General features: G+C 43.5%; 2 protein-coding genes across 6 annotated transcripts in view; one reads left to right on the top strand and one right to left on the bottom strand.

Moving 5' to 3' along the window:
* MCF2L2 (MCF.2 cell line derived transforming sequence-like 2) overlaps positions 1 to 14,846 on the bottom strand; it is a 154,359-nt gene that overhangs the window by 63,409 nt on the left and 76,104 nt on the right. The gene's annotated exons all lie outside the window — the stretch shown is intronic.
* B3GNT5 (UDP-GlcNAc:betaGal beta-1,3-N-acetylglucosaminyltransferase 5) lies at positions 9,165 to 12,973 on the top strand. The gene is given in 3 exon segments (XM_036388659.1): positions 9,165 to 9,216; positions 11,282 to 11,948; positions 11,950 to 12,973. Coding segments are annotated over 2 exon segments (1,137 nt in total). The 5' UTR covers positions 9,165 to 9,216; positions 11,282 to 11,621; the 3' UTR covers positions 12,760 to 12,973.

Below are 14,846 nucleotides of genomic sequence, written 5' to 3'. Positions count from 1 at the left end.
GAATTCATCCCACCCTGTTTGCAGACAGGCTTAAACAAAGCCTTGCACCGCTATTATCCCAGCCAATCTGCAGCTCCTTTGTATAAGCTGATGGTTCTCGATCCACATTATCCTAAAATCTGAAATGCTTACGTCTTTCTGGCTGGCTTGAGGCAATCATGGACACCCTGAATATGCATGTAGAAGCCTTCAATACTGAATCTGTTTTTAAATTTTCAAAGAACGATCACTTTGTTATGTGAAATATTTGACTGTCTTGAAAACTTTAAAATGTGCAAACCACATAAGAACCTTGAAACTTACGTAATCATACAAAAAATTGAAATGAAACATTTCACTACTGAACTGATGGAAAAGGATAGCTGGATAGGTGAATCCAGATGTCACAGAAGTGTTAAATCAGTGGTGAAGCATTATCCTCTCTGGTCTTTTTTGGTGGCCAGCTCCTCAAGTACACTTATAATAGCAAAACTTTGCTTATATAACCTTCTCCCCTAACTGACAGACCCTTCCCAAGAAGAGCGATTTTTTACACAAATAGAAATTAGAGAACATGAACCTTACAGGTTTGGATAGTGCTTGTTTGTTTAGGAGTTTGGTTACTCAAACTATCTCCCGTGCCTCTTTCTTCAGTTTCAATGCTACAACTATTTCGGGCTATTCTTTGGTCTGTGAAAACTGTGAATGCATTCAGAGTTGAAGGCTGAGAAAGTTGGAGAAATGGACAGTCTGATGTGTTCCTATTTCTAGACAGAGATTTGCCTCGAGTTAGAGTGACTCTTTAGTTGAATTTAAGGTGCTGTTTGTGTAACTTTAATTTTAAAGTAGTTAAAAATGTAAGTTCTTTAACTTCTGCTAGTATATATTGAATGACTGGTACTTCATGCTTTTATAGAAAGTGTGTGTGTGTGTGTGTGTGTGTGTGTGTATAGTATATATAAACTTCAAATTTACACAGCATCTGCAGAGTTGTATCAAATTACTGCTGAGCTACCCCAAATGGTAATTAATCTCTCAAGAAAATAACTGCAGTACAAATGCTAAACAAGAAATGAATGTGTGATTGGACAGGCTGATTGCTTGATTCAAATAGATGCATTTCCTATGAATGAAAGAAGACAACTCACTAGATGGGATTATGCAAGAAGCAGACAGGGTCATTAACAACCTTCCTCTTCCCTCAGCCTCAAGCAGAATACAGCATTTCTCTCTTTCTGCCCTAAGTGCTGGTGGTAGCTATGCACAGCAGTGAATGGGAGGGGGTGAGGATGAACAAGAGCAGGCTCTGTTCAGAGCCAAAGAACAGTGGGCAATGACTGTCTCTTCTTAAGTGCATGTAGGTCTGTGGGTGTACAGAAAGATGGAGTGGCTTGGGCAATATTTGCTCTTCGTGATCTCAAGAGGAGGCCTCTGAAGTGTTGTGGTAGTGGCAGCTCTACTGCATTCATGGGAGGGAATGAGCCATTAGGGGTCATCTTAAAGAGGTTCTTTTCCTCATTATCATTAATCAGAAAGTTCATTTTTTATAATTAATTTTATATGCACATGCATCCTTAGGTGTTGATAGAAGTATTGTTTTTCTCCACAGAGCAGCTTCCTTTCTACGCTGATCCTATAGTTTAACTTACCAGACCCGTGTGCATAAGTGCATGGTGGATTCAGTGCAGTGTTGGACCTTGTGCTTGCTGGGTGTGTGCATGTGGTGGGGAAAACATGGCCTTGAAACTGCAGACCTGGATACCTCCCTGACAACCAGCTCTGTTCCTGGTTGATGGAAGAGTTTTTAGTAGGTTCTACTGAAAGGATCTTAGGATGGGAAAGAGCACTAGTGTTCTGCAACCCAGCTTCCTCAAATTCTTGTGGATGTGCTTTGCAGGTTACAAGCAAACCTGAAGATTTGTCTCCCTGGGCTCTACTTGTAGGTTTGGGAAAAGATTTGAAGCAGAAGAGTGATGCAGGACTCATGCTCAGTTGTCTATAGAGCATAAATGGTGTCTGGATGGTAAATCAGCAAGAGACTTGGCTGAGTTGAATGAGCCATGCTTAAGAGAGCAGCTGGGATGATTTGGGAAGTCTTGATGGGATGACACTGTGCTATGTGGACTCAAGAGTTCACCTCTGGTCTGTGCTAACTTCAGTGCAGAACAGGGAGAGTTAATCTAATAGAGCACTAAGAAAATCCACCAGCTCCCACACCTTTCAAGTTAACCAGCATATTTGACATTTTTAATTCCAATATGTTTTATCATCACTGGTCTAACTAAAGGAGAAAAACATAATAATTTGGCACAAAACACTCTGCATCCTAATCTAAAACTGAGCTTACAAATTCTAATTTGTCTGTCTTCCTGCCTCAATGCCTACATTGTAGTGGCCCATGCAACATCCAAGCTCTTGCTGCAGTGTGGGACATCCATTTGGAGTTTGATGCTGAATTAGGTTAATAGGCTACAGTATTGTCTGAGGAAGAGGGATAGACTGGGAAGCAGATCTTAAAACCTAGAAATGGCCATGGTACAATGGTGTTAGCCTTTGGTTTAAACAAGCCCTTCACACACTTTCTGAGGCACTGCATTATTTTTAAGTATTCTTACTGGGCAAAAGAAAGGTTTCTGAGAGGCCCCTAGAAAGGCAGCTTGAACTAGTCTTACAGTTAGTTGTGTCAGTCTGAAACTTGACTTCCTCTTTTAGTTTGGCGGCTAGCATGGAAAAAGTCTGCTTCAGATAGATGTTCAGCTTGATCTTCTGTTCCTGCAGACAGGAACAGAAATCACCTTGGGTTTGTGGGGAAAATAGGCAGGAAATAACATCTCTAAACCAAGTTGCAAATAAATATTTGAATGGGCTTACTTAAAACAGCCACCTGAAAAAAATTATTGATTAGGTGGGGTCCTGATGTTGTAGCTCTTCAACTGGAACATGCTATGAAACAGGGACATTCAGTATTAATGCCTAACTAGGGAATTTTTAATTTATTATCTTCCAGTGTTGAGTTTTATACTGGACCCTTAACTGCTTGATATTTCACAATTGCTTTCTCCAGTATGAGGAAAATCGTTTTCTTCAATGTTCAGCTCAAAGCGTGCCATGTTTAATGGGATGTCCTTGCAAGATTGTCTGCAATCCACTTTTGTAAGCAGGTGGATACACTAATGTGGGACAGAAAGTAGTGGTGAGCCCTTTGTAATGCCTCTTGTGGTCCTTGCTCACTTTTGCAGGCAAGCTGTGTTTATAATATCCTGGGAGTAAGTGATATTATAATCACTAGAAAATTCATTGCACCACTTGCACAGATAAGACTCCAAATATGAACAGAAATGATCTACTGTAAAATGGAGAGGGAGGTGACTCTCCAGAGGCTATAGTAATGGGGTAACATTAACAGCTGCAGTTAGTGTGCTCTACCCCTTTGCTACCTCTTTCTCTTGGTGCATGGGAGTAGAAAGGAATGTGTGCCAGAGTCATGTCTTTAAATGCTGGCACTGTGACAGTGAACTTACATAAATTCAGACTGCTGCTTAGTGCATCATTAGAGCTCACTGCTGCCAAAACAGATGTGGTAGGTTGTAAAATAGGTGCCACTACACCCTTTGTAGCTGAGTCTCAAGAGTTCTGACTTGTCTGTGTGGAAGTTGAGTGCTTAACTTAGTCCCTCCTCTCAGAACTGAGGACATGTGGCCTCAGTCATGTCACTGACAGAGAGAAATTTCAGAATATTATCCTTACTGTCAGTGAAAGAACAGGCTCTTTTTACCTCATCTGCTGCATGTCAAGCAAAAAAATTCATGTTGGTGCTTGTGCATTTTATGCAAAATCCCTTGAACTAAATGACTCATGTTCTGGAGACTCATTCTGGAAAATGCTGTCCTTCTTTCTAGCTTGTATGGGGAAGAGTCTGCAGTGGATATGGGAGGTTAAAACAACTGAGAACTGCAGGCTAATGTAGACTGATGCTTGAAAGATGTGGTCCTGCTCCTCTCCTGCCATCTCCGTAGTGGCTGTTTTGGACAACTGGTCTTGACAAAGGCCATTTAAGAAGGCAAATCTGTCATTTCTGGCAGATGTCTCCATTTACATTGGCTTGTAGCAGCTGGGAAGTTTCAACTCATTTTAGGGGAAATCATTTCTCTTTTTCCACCCAATAGTGGAAAGTTAGAAGAAATAATTCTCTTTTTTTCCACCCAATAGTTACAGTAAGTGCAAAACCTCTGTAGAAACTAAACCTCTATTGGCAATTAGCTGCTTCCTGGCAGTGCTAAGCATTTACAACCTGTTTCTGCTTCCAGCCCTGAAGGAATTGAACTGCTTTACTCAACTGCCATCTAAAGCTTTGCCATCCTTTTAATTTCTCTGCCAACATTGCTCAGCCATTGCAAGTTTTAGCCATCAGTGAGAATCAGCAATTTGGCACAGCTTCAAAAGGCTCATTTTTCTAGGTGGTGTTATAGTTATTCTGATACAGAACTTCCCTGGACAAAGTGCTGTGCTTCAATGCCCATTGTTTTTAAAAAGGGGATTCCTCTTGACCGAGCAATTTCAGGATCATTTAAGGAGTTTGTGTTTTGGAAAGTGTTGGATGTTTACCTTCATGGAAATTCAGGTGTCTGTTCAACCTGAGAAGTCCTCAACACATACACAAGGAGCATGTAAGAATACTGCTGTACCATCCCAGGAAACTGTACCCTGAGTAGGAGCTGCAGGCACACTCAAGAGCTTGCAGGTGAAGCCTGCATTGGAAGTCACAGAAGATGGGTTATATGTTCTTGAAACAAAATTTGCAAAGCTACCGTCAGTCATTGCTGCATTATGTTCCTTATTGATGCAACATCTGTGACCTGATCCTAAACTTTTCATAGATCTTTGGAGCACAGGACTGTTTTTTTTGATGTTAATTCCATTGCCATTGTGACCATGTTTTCCTAAATACTTGTCTGAATTGGCTTCCATTTCTCAACAGTTTGAACAGAACAAGGTGTAACAGAGGAAGTCTTTACATTTTTGAAATTATTTTATTTGCAGGCTGTTTGTGACTTTTCATCTTGGTGCTTGCAAACTATGTAGGAAGGCAGCCTCAGCTAAGCAACTTACTGCATTTTTTTTTCCTAATGTGACCATCTGTCACTATGCCAGGAAGTCACAGAAGTGCCAGGAACTGTTCTTCATTTTGTGGCACAGCTCACATAAAAGAAGAACCTGAAGATTAATATATAAATGCTTAATATATAAGAAGTTTTTAAAAAATGGGAAATGAAGAAGGAGGACATAGGCTTGGGAAGAGATGACAGATAACATGACTTGTGAAGACATGTCAGCAACAGAAAAACCATCTGAGGAATCTGGGTTAATAATCTTGTAGCTAAAGCTGTAGGCAGCAAAGTCCATTCAGGCTTTGCCCCCATTAACTTAGACACGTACTTTCATCATCTTCAATTACTCAATCATCATGAAAAATCTTGATAAACTTGTGTTTGATGGCTTATTTGATGAGTGAACTTGACTAGATTTCCTTTGGACTTTGGGTATAAACAGTACATAATACTAGAGATGGGAGAGTTCAATTTCACAGGAATTATAACTATTTAAATTGCTTCAAACACAGCAAAAAAGGTTTTGAATTCTACTTCACAAATAAAACTCTGAAACATAACATAGCCCCTTTCTAAACAGATTTTGAAAGCTTCAAGCAAATCCAACCCACTCTTTTCAGGATTACATCCTTACACTAGGCTTGGCACATCTCTCTGAATTTAAAGCCAGGCAGTGATAATCTTGGCCCATGCAGCTTTAACTGCAACGTATCTGCCTCTGTCACCTCTGTGGCTGGGCACATTCCTTTAGTGCCGTAGAAGTGGTGTTGCAGCTTAGAGGACATCTCATGTCACATCTGACATCAGGATGGAGCAAGCAGGATGGAGTGCAGCTGAAACAGGAGCTGAAACACATCTCTACAATGTGCCTTCTAACCTGAGCATCCAGTGTCAAACAAGCTGATATGGAGTAGCTCGTGTGACAGAACTATCCTGACCTTAAAGCAAAAACATGTCCTAGGGCTTCAAAGTTTCTGTGGTACCAGAGCCTGGCAGTAGCCTTAGAATTGCAAAGTATGAAAGCATTAGATACAATGTTACATCTGGTTCTACAAAAGAAAACCCTGGAGTCCTATTGTGCACTTAGGTTAGGCACAACCTGACCTCAATTAGCCATTTCCTGATATTTCCTTCAGGGATTCAGCAGGTTGCTTTCAGGAAATAAGAGGATGGGAGGAGCTGAATTTGGATTATTGAGCAACTATATAAACTCCAGAGCTGTTGCAAGCTGTGGAAAGTTGGTGTGGTAAGGATGAGAGGGCAGAGTGACTGTGAGGCTGTCCCCAAAAGCCAAGGACAAAACATGGACATAGAAAGCAGCAGCTTTTCAGATTAATTCTGTTTGGAACTAGGTAACGTTTGAGGCCTTCAGTCTTTCTGGTAATCTTCTGAACTTTACCCAGAGTTGCTGATACGAAAGGGCCAGCTGCTACAAGTTGATTGTAAAAAGTGGCTCTAGTTAAGATAGTGTTTCCTGGTATATCCTGATAAAGCTACTTGTGACCTGAACTAATCTTCTGTCCTAGGTGGGAAGAGTGAAAAATAACTACATATTATGATCTTTGTCCTAAAATACATGTCATGCCAGGATGTGGTGTATTGAAGCCCAGCTTGTGTATGGTACCGCATGACAAAATTTGTAGCTGAGAGTTTTGAGATGTTCTCTCTGGGCAGTCTTAGTTGGTCTCTTGTGTTTACGTTTTTATTAGGGTGGTGTTAGTTGGAAAAAAATCTGCATGTTGGATGTCTTTTGTGTAATTGTTGTGTCCTCGTTCTTCTTGTGAGGGTCTGTGCCTCTGGTGTCTCATGTCTAGGGTGTCTTAATTTCTCTTTAGGATGTGTTTTGTCTGTCTCTCCTTAGTTGACTTTCCAAAACTGTTCTACTTCTATCCTGAAATAAATTTCATACTGACTTTTTTCAAAAGTCAAAGTAGGTCCCTAAGGATTTGCTTTTCCATAGTGGTCACTCTACAAACCATTGAGTTTGCAAGTCAAACTATGCCAGCTCCTCTTTCACCCTAGAATATATTCCAGATGCAAAACACAGAACTCTAACAGTTGCTACAATGAGTCATGCTTGTGGAAGTATTGAAAGGTTAAATAACAAACTCCTTTAGCAAAGACAAGATTGCTACAGGATGGCAAAAGCCTGCAGCACTTGCAACTGGGGGAAATACCGCAGCCTGTTTTAATCTTAAATCTGCGGGAAAGAAGGGCAGTTACAGGAACTGTGTATGGATCTGTGGTTCTTACAATCTTTCTCCAATGTTAGAGTGGACCTAACAGCTTTCAAGCCACAAGCAAGAAAAAGCACAACAAGAGGAAAAACATATTAATTATGGTCAGAAAAATGACTGTCAAGCACAGTTTTATCTCTGTTCCGTGGTGTTTCCTCTTGCTACACATTGATGAGCTGGATTGCTTTCTTTTCCTGGAATGATGAAATTTGAATAGCAGCAAATAGCACCTGTGGTGTCTCAACCTGTTTTCCGGTTAAGGGAAGGACAACATGACTAAGTCCAAAGGCTGGGTCTTGTAAATGGACTATAAAAATTTCTAACAATCAAAGAGACTCTACCTGTGCATTTGTAACTTCAGTGCACATATCCATGCTTTTTTGGAGGGAGATGGGCAAGTGGGTACAGACGTTCTTAAATTTCATCAGTATTGCTCATCTATAATTGCATTTTAAAGTTTTACCTGAGAGGTATTTTTCTGAGGAGAATTCTGAACAACTTTTGTTTACTAATGGTTCATCTAATTCCACTGAACTAGAACAAGGAAATGACAACCAGACTGTTCCAGCCCTTAGCCAGTTAATTTTATGGCTTTTTTTTTTCCTTATAGGAAAAGTTTAAGTTACTCTTTCCAGCATCTCTGACTTCAGGAAAGGGTGCTAGGGAGCAGAAAACTGAGTCTACGCATGCCCCTTGTCCCCTGCTACCTGCTCCATATTTAAAGCTATTTCCATGATGTGTTTTGTGGTGGATTTTTTGGTGGGTGTGTAGGTTTGGTTTGAGTGTTGTTGGTGGTTTTGGTTTTTGTCTGGAGACTGGTTTTTTCCCTAGTGGGGAATAACTGTCATGTAGGTTAGTTTCACTGCTAGCTTGCAGTGACCATGTCCTTTTTATCTGTGGTGTTGACTGTTGACTCCTTTTACCAGATGACATTGGCAATTGCAGACTGTTTCCCGAACTTCTTATCCAAGTGTAATCTAAAAAAGTTTTATTTTGGTGATGAGTATCCCTGTGTTTACCAAGGTAAACTTTGCTTCAGGTGGTTAAATAGATTGCCTTGTGCCCCTTTTACCTTCAGTCCTCTGCTTTAAGTTTATCATGGTGGCAGTGAACAACCTGACTACCTGGTAGCTTCAGACCCACTCCGTCAAAAGGAACCACCAAAAGTTGAGATTTCTATAACACTCCAGCTTCTCTGACCCCTGTGCTTCATCTGAAACAAGAGTAAGCTTTGCAGTAGTGTTCTATTGTAAAGTTGCTGAGTTTATAACTCTGAGGTGCATTGTTTAACTTCATGTTTCCAAAATAAAAAGGGTTTAAACTGATACTATAAAAAGCGCTGACTGACTTTTATTCACCAAACTGCCCATACAGCTTTTCTGTTATGCATTACAATCTGCAATCCTCGGGTACACCAATGCATGGTTTCCATTTTGAGCAGCTGGTCCTTTTCTTGGAGCACCACAAAATTGTCCCAGGTATTCTTATCACTGTATACTCTGTTGTGTTCTCATCATGCTATTCTGGTTGCAAGACTTCAGATGGCTAAAAGAGTCTCAAAATATTTGTGTTGCACATAACTTTTGACTTGAAAGTGATAGCTTGTGTTCTCTTGCTTCTGGGGTTGTTTCCATGCAACAAGTGCTTAGTTTGTGGGATGTCATTCCTTATGGTGCTAGTCCTACACTTCTTGCTTGACGGCTATTTTTGGCTTTTTATGGGATGAACAAGTAGTTGCTACTTCAGGCTGCTCTTGTTTATCATACAGCAGAGACAACTCCAGCTACAAGAACCAAATTTTAATGTGCAGGGCAAGAAGGCTGAACTTGGGCAGCTTTTTGTGCTTTGGATTCTTCACTTAAACCTTTGCCGGTAGCAGAGACAGTAGCGCTGTAAGTGTGAGCAGTGTCCAGAGGTGTACCTGTGGCAGGGGTGCCTAACGGGAGAGCAGTGAGTCTGTGTGTCTGTCCGTGTGTCCCAGTGACTCGAGTGGTCAAAGGTGTGGGAATACATGCAGGGCCTGTGTGTCTACGCGTCACTCTGTGCGTCCCAGTAACTCGGGTGCCTGAAGCTGCGGGCCAGGCAAAGCCAGTGTGTGTGTGTCAGTCCGTGTGTCCCCCTAGCTCGGGTGCCCGAAGGTGCGGGCACACATGCAGAGCCTGTGTGTCTGTGTCCGTGTGTCAGTCCGTGTGCCCCCTAGCTCGGGTGCCCGAAGGTGCGGGCACACATGCAGAGCCTGTGTGTCTGTGTCCGTGTGTCAGTCCGTGTGCCCCCTAGCTCGGGTGCCCGAAGGTGCGGGCACACATGCAGAGCCTGTGTGTCTGTGTCCGTGTGTCAGTCCGTGTGCCCCCTAGCTGGGGTGCCCGAAGGTGCGGGCACACATGCAGAGCCTGTGTGTCTGTGTCCGTGTGTCAGTCCGTGTGCCCCCTAGCTGGGGTGCCCGAAGGTGCGGGCACACATGCAGAGCCTGTGTGTCTGTGTCCGTGTGTCAGTCCGTGTGCCCCCTAGCTCGGGTGCCCGAAGGTGCGGGCACACATGCAGAGCCTGTGTGTCTGTGTCCGTGTGTCAGTCCGTGTGCCCCCTTGCTCGGGTGCCCGAAGGTGCGGGCACACATGCAGAGCCTGTGTGTCTGTGTCCGTGTGTCAGTCCGTGTGCCCCCTTGCTCGGGTGCCCGAAGGTGCGGGCACACATGCAGAGCCTGTGTGTCTGTGTCCGTGTGTCAGTCCGTGTGTCCCCCTAGCTGGGGTGCCCGAAGGTGCGGGCACACATGCAGAGCCTGTGTGTCTGTGTCCGTGTGTCAGTCCGTGTGCCCCCTAGCTGGGGTGCCCGAAGGTGCGGGCACACATGCAGAGCCTGTGTGTCTGTGTCCGTGTGTCAGTCCGTGTGTCCCCCTAGCTGGGGTGCCCGAAGGTGCGGGCACACATGCAGAGCCTGTGTGTCTGTGTCCGTGTGTCCGTCCGTGTGCCCCCTAGCTCGGGTGCCCGAAGGGGCGGGCACACATGCAGAGCCTGTGTGTCTGTGTCCGTGTGTCAGTCCGTGTGTCCCCCTAGCTGGGGTGCCCGAAGGTGCGGGCACACATGCAGAGCCTGTGTGTCTGTGTCCGTGTGTCCGTCCGTGTGCCCCCTAGCTCGGGTGCCCGAAGGTGCGGGCACACATGCAGAGCCTGTGTGTCTGTGTCCGTGTGTCAGTCCGTGTGTCCCCCTAGCTGGGGTGCCCGAAGGTGCGGGCACACACGCAGAGCCTGTGTGTCTGTGTCCGTGTGTCAGTCCGTGTGTCCCCCTAGCTCGGGTGCCCGGAGCGGCCTGGCGCTAACGGCTGCCCGGGCTGGCGGCGCCTCACGCCCCTCAGCCGTTGGGCCCAACGGCCGCTCCCCTCAGGCCAGCGGGGTCGGGCGGAGTGGCGGGGCCGGCCTGGGCCTTCGCGGGCACCGAGGTGCGGGACGAGACCATCGCGGCGCCCTCAGGGCTGATGGGGAAGGAGCGGCGCGGACAAGGGGGCGGCGGGGCGGGAACACGGAGCGCGGCCGGGCGGGACCCCGAGCGCTGGCCCGGCCCTCGCTGGCCGGGAGCAGTCGCAGGCTCCGCCTAGCTCCGGGCGCAGCAGATGCCGGCCCAAAGACAATTTGTAAACCCGGCCGTTTGTGGCGCGCGGCGCTCTCCGGGCTTAGAAGAATTTTAAGAGATTGTCATCTGCCGGCTAACGATACTGGGGGTTTCTAAGAAAGAGGTTTCTGTGTCAGTCTCATCTCTCACTCACTTGGCCTCCACAAGCTTGCTCCGGGCACTGACCGCCTCGCTGCCTGTCGGCTCTTTTTTTGTTATTTTGAGGAGTGGGACAGACGTGTGTATGCGGGTGGTGATGGGCAGTGACTGAGAAGTCAGCTCATTTCCATGACCAAACCTAAAACCAAATGTGTTGATAACAGCTCACTTAAAATTTTCTCCTCTTCTCCTTCAGAATTGGCAGGTGTTCATCTTCATGAAGGAAAGAAACACTAGAACTTCAGACTAGAGCTGTAGTGTTTGCTTCAAGATGCCCCAAAGAGAAAATACTTATCTGCAAGTCTCTTCTTTCAAAACTCCCTGTGTTCTTTCAATCAAAGAAAAACGTATTTTGAGAAAGATGACTTGTGAAGTCTGTGAACAAAGCTGTCTTCACAAGGATACTGAATGAAAGACATCATGCCTTACAAGGGACACTGGTCTTGAAGGGTGACACTGTGCTCTTAAAGTAAAACACAGGCACTGTAAAAACACTGATCCTGAACAACAATAAGGATTATAAAAACTGCATCAGAATGTTTGTTAGTCCCAGAAGAGTCAGAAAATGCCATTTTTTGCAGCTATGTGCCACTTGCTTCATACTGTGTCTCATGATTTTTTGGGTACCATTTGATAATCAAATTGTGAGCCATATGAAGTCCTATTCCTACAGATACCTCATAAATAGCTACCATTTTGTGAATGACAGCCTGTCTATCAGCAGGGATAACCTGAACAGGGTATCAAGCTACCAGTACTTGATCAACCACAGAGAGAAATGTCAGCAGCAGGATGTCCTTCTCCTACTGTTTGTGAAGTCTTCTCCTGAAAACCGTTATCGAAGGGATGCAATCAGACAAACCTTGGGGAGATGAGAAGTATGTTCGTTCTCAACTTAATGCCAACATTAAAACCCTTTTTGCTTTAGGACGACCAACACACCATCTGCAGAAAACACAGCAGCAAAGAGAACTTGAGCTCGAAGACCAGAAATACCAGGATTTGATTCAGCAAGACTTCTTGGATACTTTTCACAATCTCACTCTTAAATTGCTTTTGCAGTTTAGCTGGGTGAATGCCTACTGTCCTCATGCCAGGTTCATTATGTCTGCAGATGATGACATATTTATCCATATGCCAAATCTCATTGCTTATCTCCAAAGCCTCACACAAATGGGTGCTCAAGATCTCTGGATTGGTCGTGTCCATCGCGGATCCCCTCCCGTAAGAGACAGGAGGAGCAAATACTATGTTCCATATGAAATGTACCAGTGGCCCTCTTACCCTGACTACACAGCAGGAGCTGCATATGTAATATCAAATGATGTAGCAGCTAAAGTCTATGAGGCTTCATTGACTCTGAATACAAGGCTTTATATAGATGATGTTTTCATGGGTCTCTGTGCCAATAAAATGGGAATTGTACCACAATATCATGTATTTTTTTCTGGGGAAGGAAAGGCTCCATATCATCCCTGCATTTATAACAAGATGATGACATCTCATGGACACGTAGATGATCTTCGCCAGCTCTGGAAGCAGGCTACAGATCCCAACGTTAAAAAGATTACTTCAGGGATTTGGGGTAGAATGTACTGCAGACTAGTCAATATTGTGCTTCTCTGTAAACTGTACTATGTGGACACGTATCCTTGTTCAGCTGCATTTTCTTAATACTTGAATATCTGCATTGAAGATCCACTGAGCCAAGACAGAGCAACAACATTTTAGGTGTTTATCCAAAATGTATGTAAACATGGAAAGAGGTAAAATTTACACATGAATACTTGGGGTGGGCAGAGGGAGAGGAAGAAGATGGTCCCAGGGTCTCAGGTTCTGTTCAGAGACTTATTGGAATAACTCTCCTGTTGTATTTGTACTTTTTACATTGTAGCCTGTTCTTTTACACTCTTCAAGCGATACAAGTCTGGATTATAAGTGAACTATAACAGACTTGACTTCTAGACTTTGAAATGCTTGTTGAAAATACCTGTTTCTTTGAACTTGTCAATAAGTCTTGATGGTTTTTATAAAAGCTATGTGAACTAAGGCATGTGGCAAAAAACTCCCTGTTATATCAGAATGGAGTAGACCTTTCAAAGCATGAGGAAAGTGGAACTTCTGACTTGATGAATGAGACTATCACAGTAGTTTAAGGTAGTGTAAACTCTCTACAAATATTCACCATTTCTCAGTGCTTCATATAAAGTCAGTCTGGACCTGCACAGCTGAGAAATAGTGAGTGCTAGAAGTGAAGACCTGCTACAATTGTTTTCTCAAAGCTGCCTAAATCTTTGAAATAGGGAAACAGTATTTGGATGCCCTCTGACTTGGTGGTTAAATAACAAAGGAACCCCCTTTAGAACCTGAAGCTACAAAAATCAAATACCATTCATGTGACTGGTTGGGCTAATATTTCTCTGTCTTCCAAAGACTGAATCAGCACGTTTAAAAAGTCCAATCTTTAACAAGCAAATAAGTTAAGTTAGTTTTCTTCTAATAATGCTTCTGTTTTCCAGTATTCTAGAGGTGAAAAGCAAGCAAAAGTCCCCAGGAATGTTACTTAGAGCTAGGTAAAGACTTAAAGACTTAAAAAAACCAAAATTTCATGCTTGTACTAACAGAGAGGGAGGATATTTTCTGTACAAACATTGACTTTGCATTGAAGGGATAGGGAGATGGTGATTCACACAAACTCAGTACACAAATCATAATAACTAAAATATTTCTCCCGAAGTCAAAATTGTCTTTAAAATTTCAGGGTTGTTGGTGTCCACAAACTCCTGTACCTTAAATATATCTCAATGTTAATATCACTTGCAAAGGAACAAAATGCCTGTGCTTTGTAAGCCAAAACAGAGCTAAGTAATCTGCAAACTGCAGCCCTTATGAGTTGTCCTGTGGTGCCATACAGATACTGCAGAGAACCAGAGCTGTAGGCTGCCTGCAGTCCTTGCACAGCTCAGTCATGGTGCTTCCACAGACTCTCAGGACAGATATCTTAGTTGCTCATTGCCAAACCTGTGGCAGCTGTACAGGACTGGCTAGTTTGAAGCTGTGAGTAGCAAAGTTGGTGTAACTAACTGCTACTGCTCTTGGAGCCATGCTGCAGGTTTTCTGGTTTGAATGGATAATGGCATCTGTCAGTGCAGACAGAATCCAGGAGGGAGCTTGCTGACTGTTCTCTAAGCTGTTCAGATGGAGGGTAGGTAGTTACTGGAACTAAGTCAAACATGTAACTTTCTATCATTGGTTTTGCAGAAGGAAGATAATAAGATTCCTAACTGGTCCCAAATGTTGGGCATATAAAGAGCTGACAAAGAAATCATTTATCAGTGTCAGAACAACTGACGAGTATAACAGCTATACTTCAGAAGGAACAAATCTCATTCTTTTCTTGCCTAAACAAATGGATAATAGTACTGGGGATGTAGATCTTTTATAACCTGTTGCATACAGAGAAAATAAATACACATATAGAGAAAATATTGTATATTGAAGGAAAGCTGCTTCATCAGATTTCTGACTTCTTGTGAGCCATTTAAATCAACAAAGCTGCACAGAAAAACTGCACTGCTAAAAAGCCACCCTGTTCACTGAAGGGAAAGAGGGTCTTCATATGCAGTATGCAACCAAAATGTGCTAGTAAGACTATAGTCTTCCAGCATACCTACGTGTTGGGATTTGTTTTCACTCATACATGCAAAAGGAAGGTAATCTTTAAGTAGCTTTAACTAGCTAACATCTAAAATGCTGCTTAA

The sequence above is a fragment of the Molothrus ater genome, chromosome 10 (genome assembly GCF_012460135.2).
Source record: "Molothrus ater isolate BHLD 08-10-18 breed brown headed cowbird chromosome 10, BPBGC_Mater_1.1, whole genome shotgun sequence".
NCBI lineage: Eukaryota > Metazoa > Chordata > Aves > Passeriformes > Icteridae > Molothrus > Molothrus ater.
The sequence above is the reverse complement of the archived record's forward strand: the minus strand, read 5'-3'. Positions and strand labels throughout refer to the sequence as shown.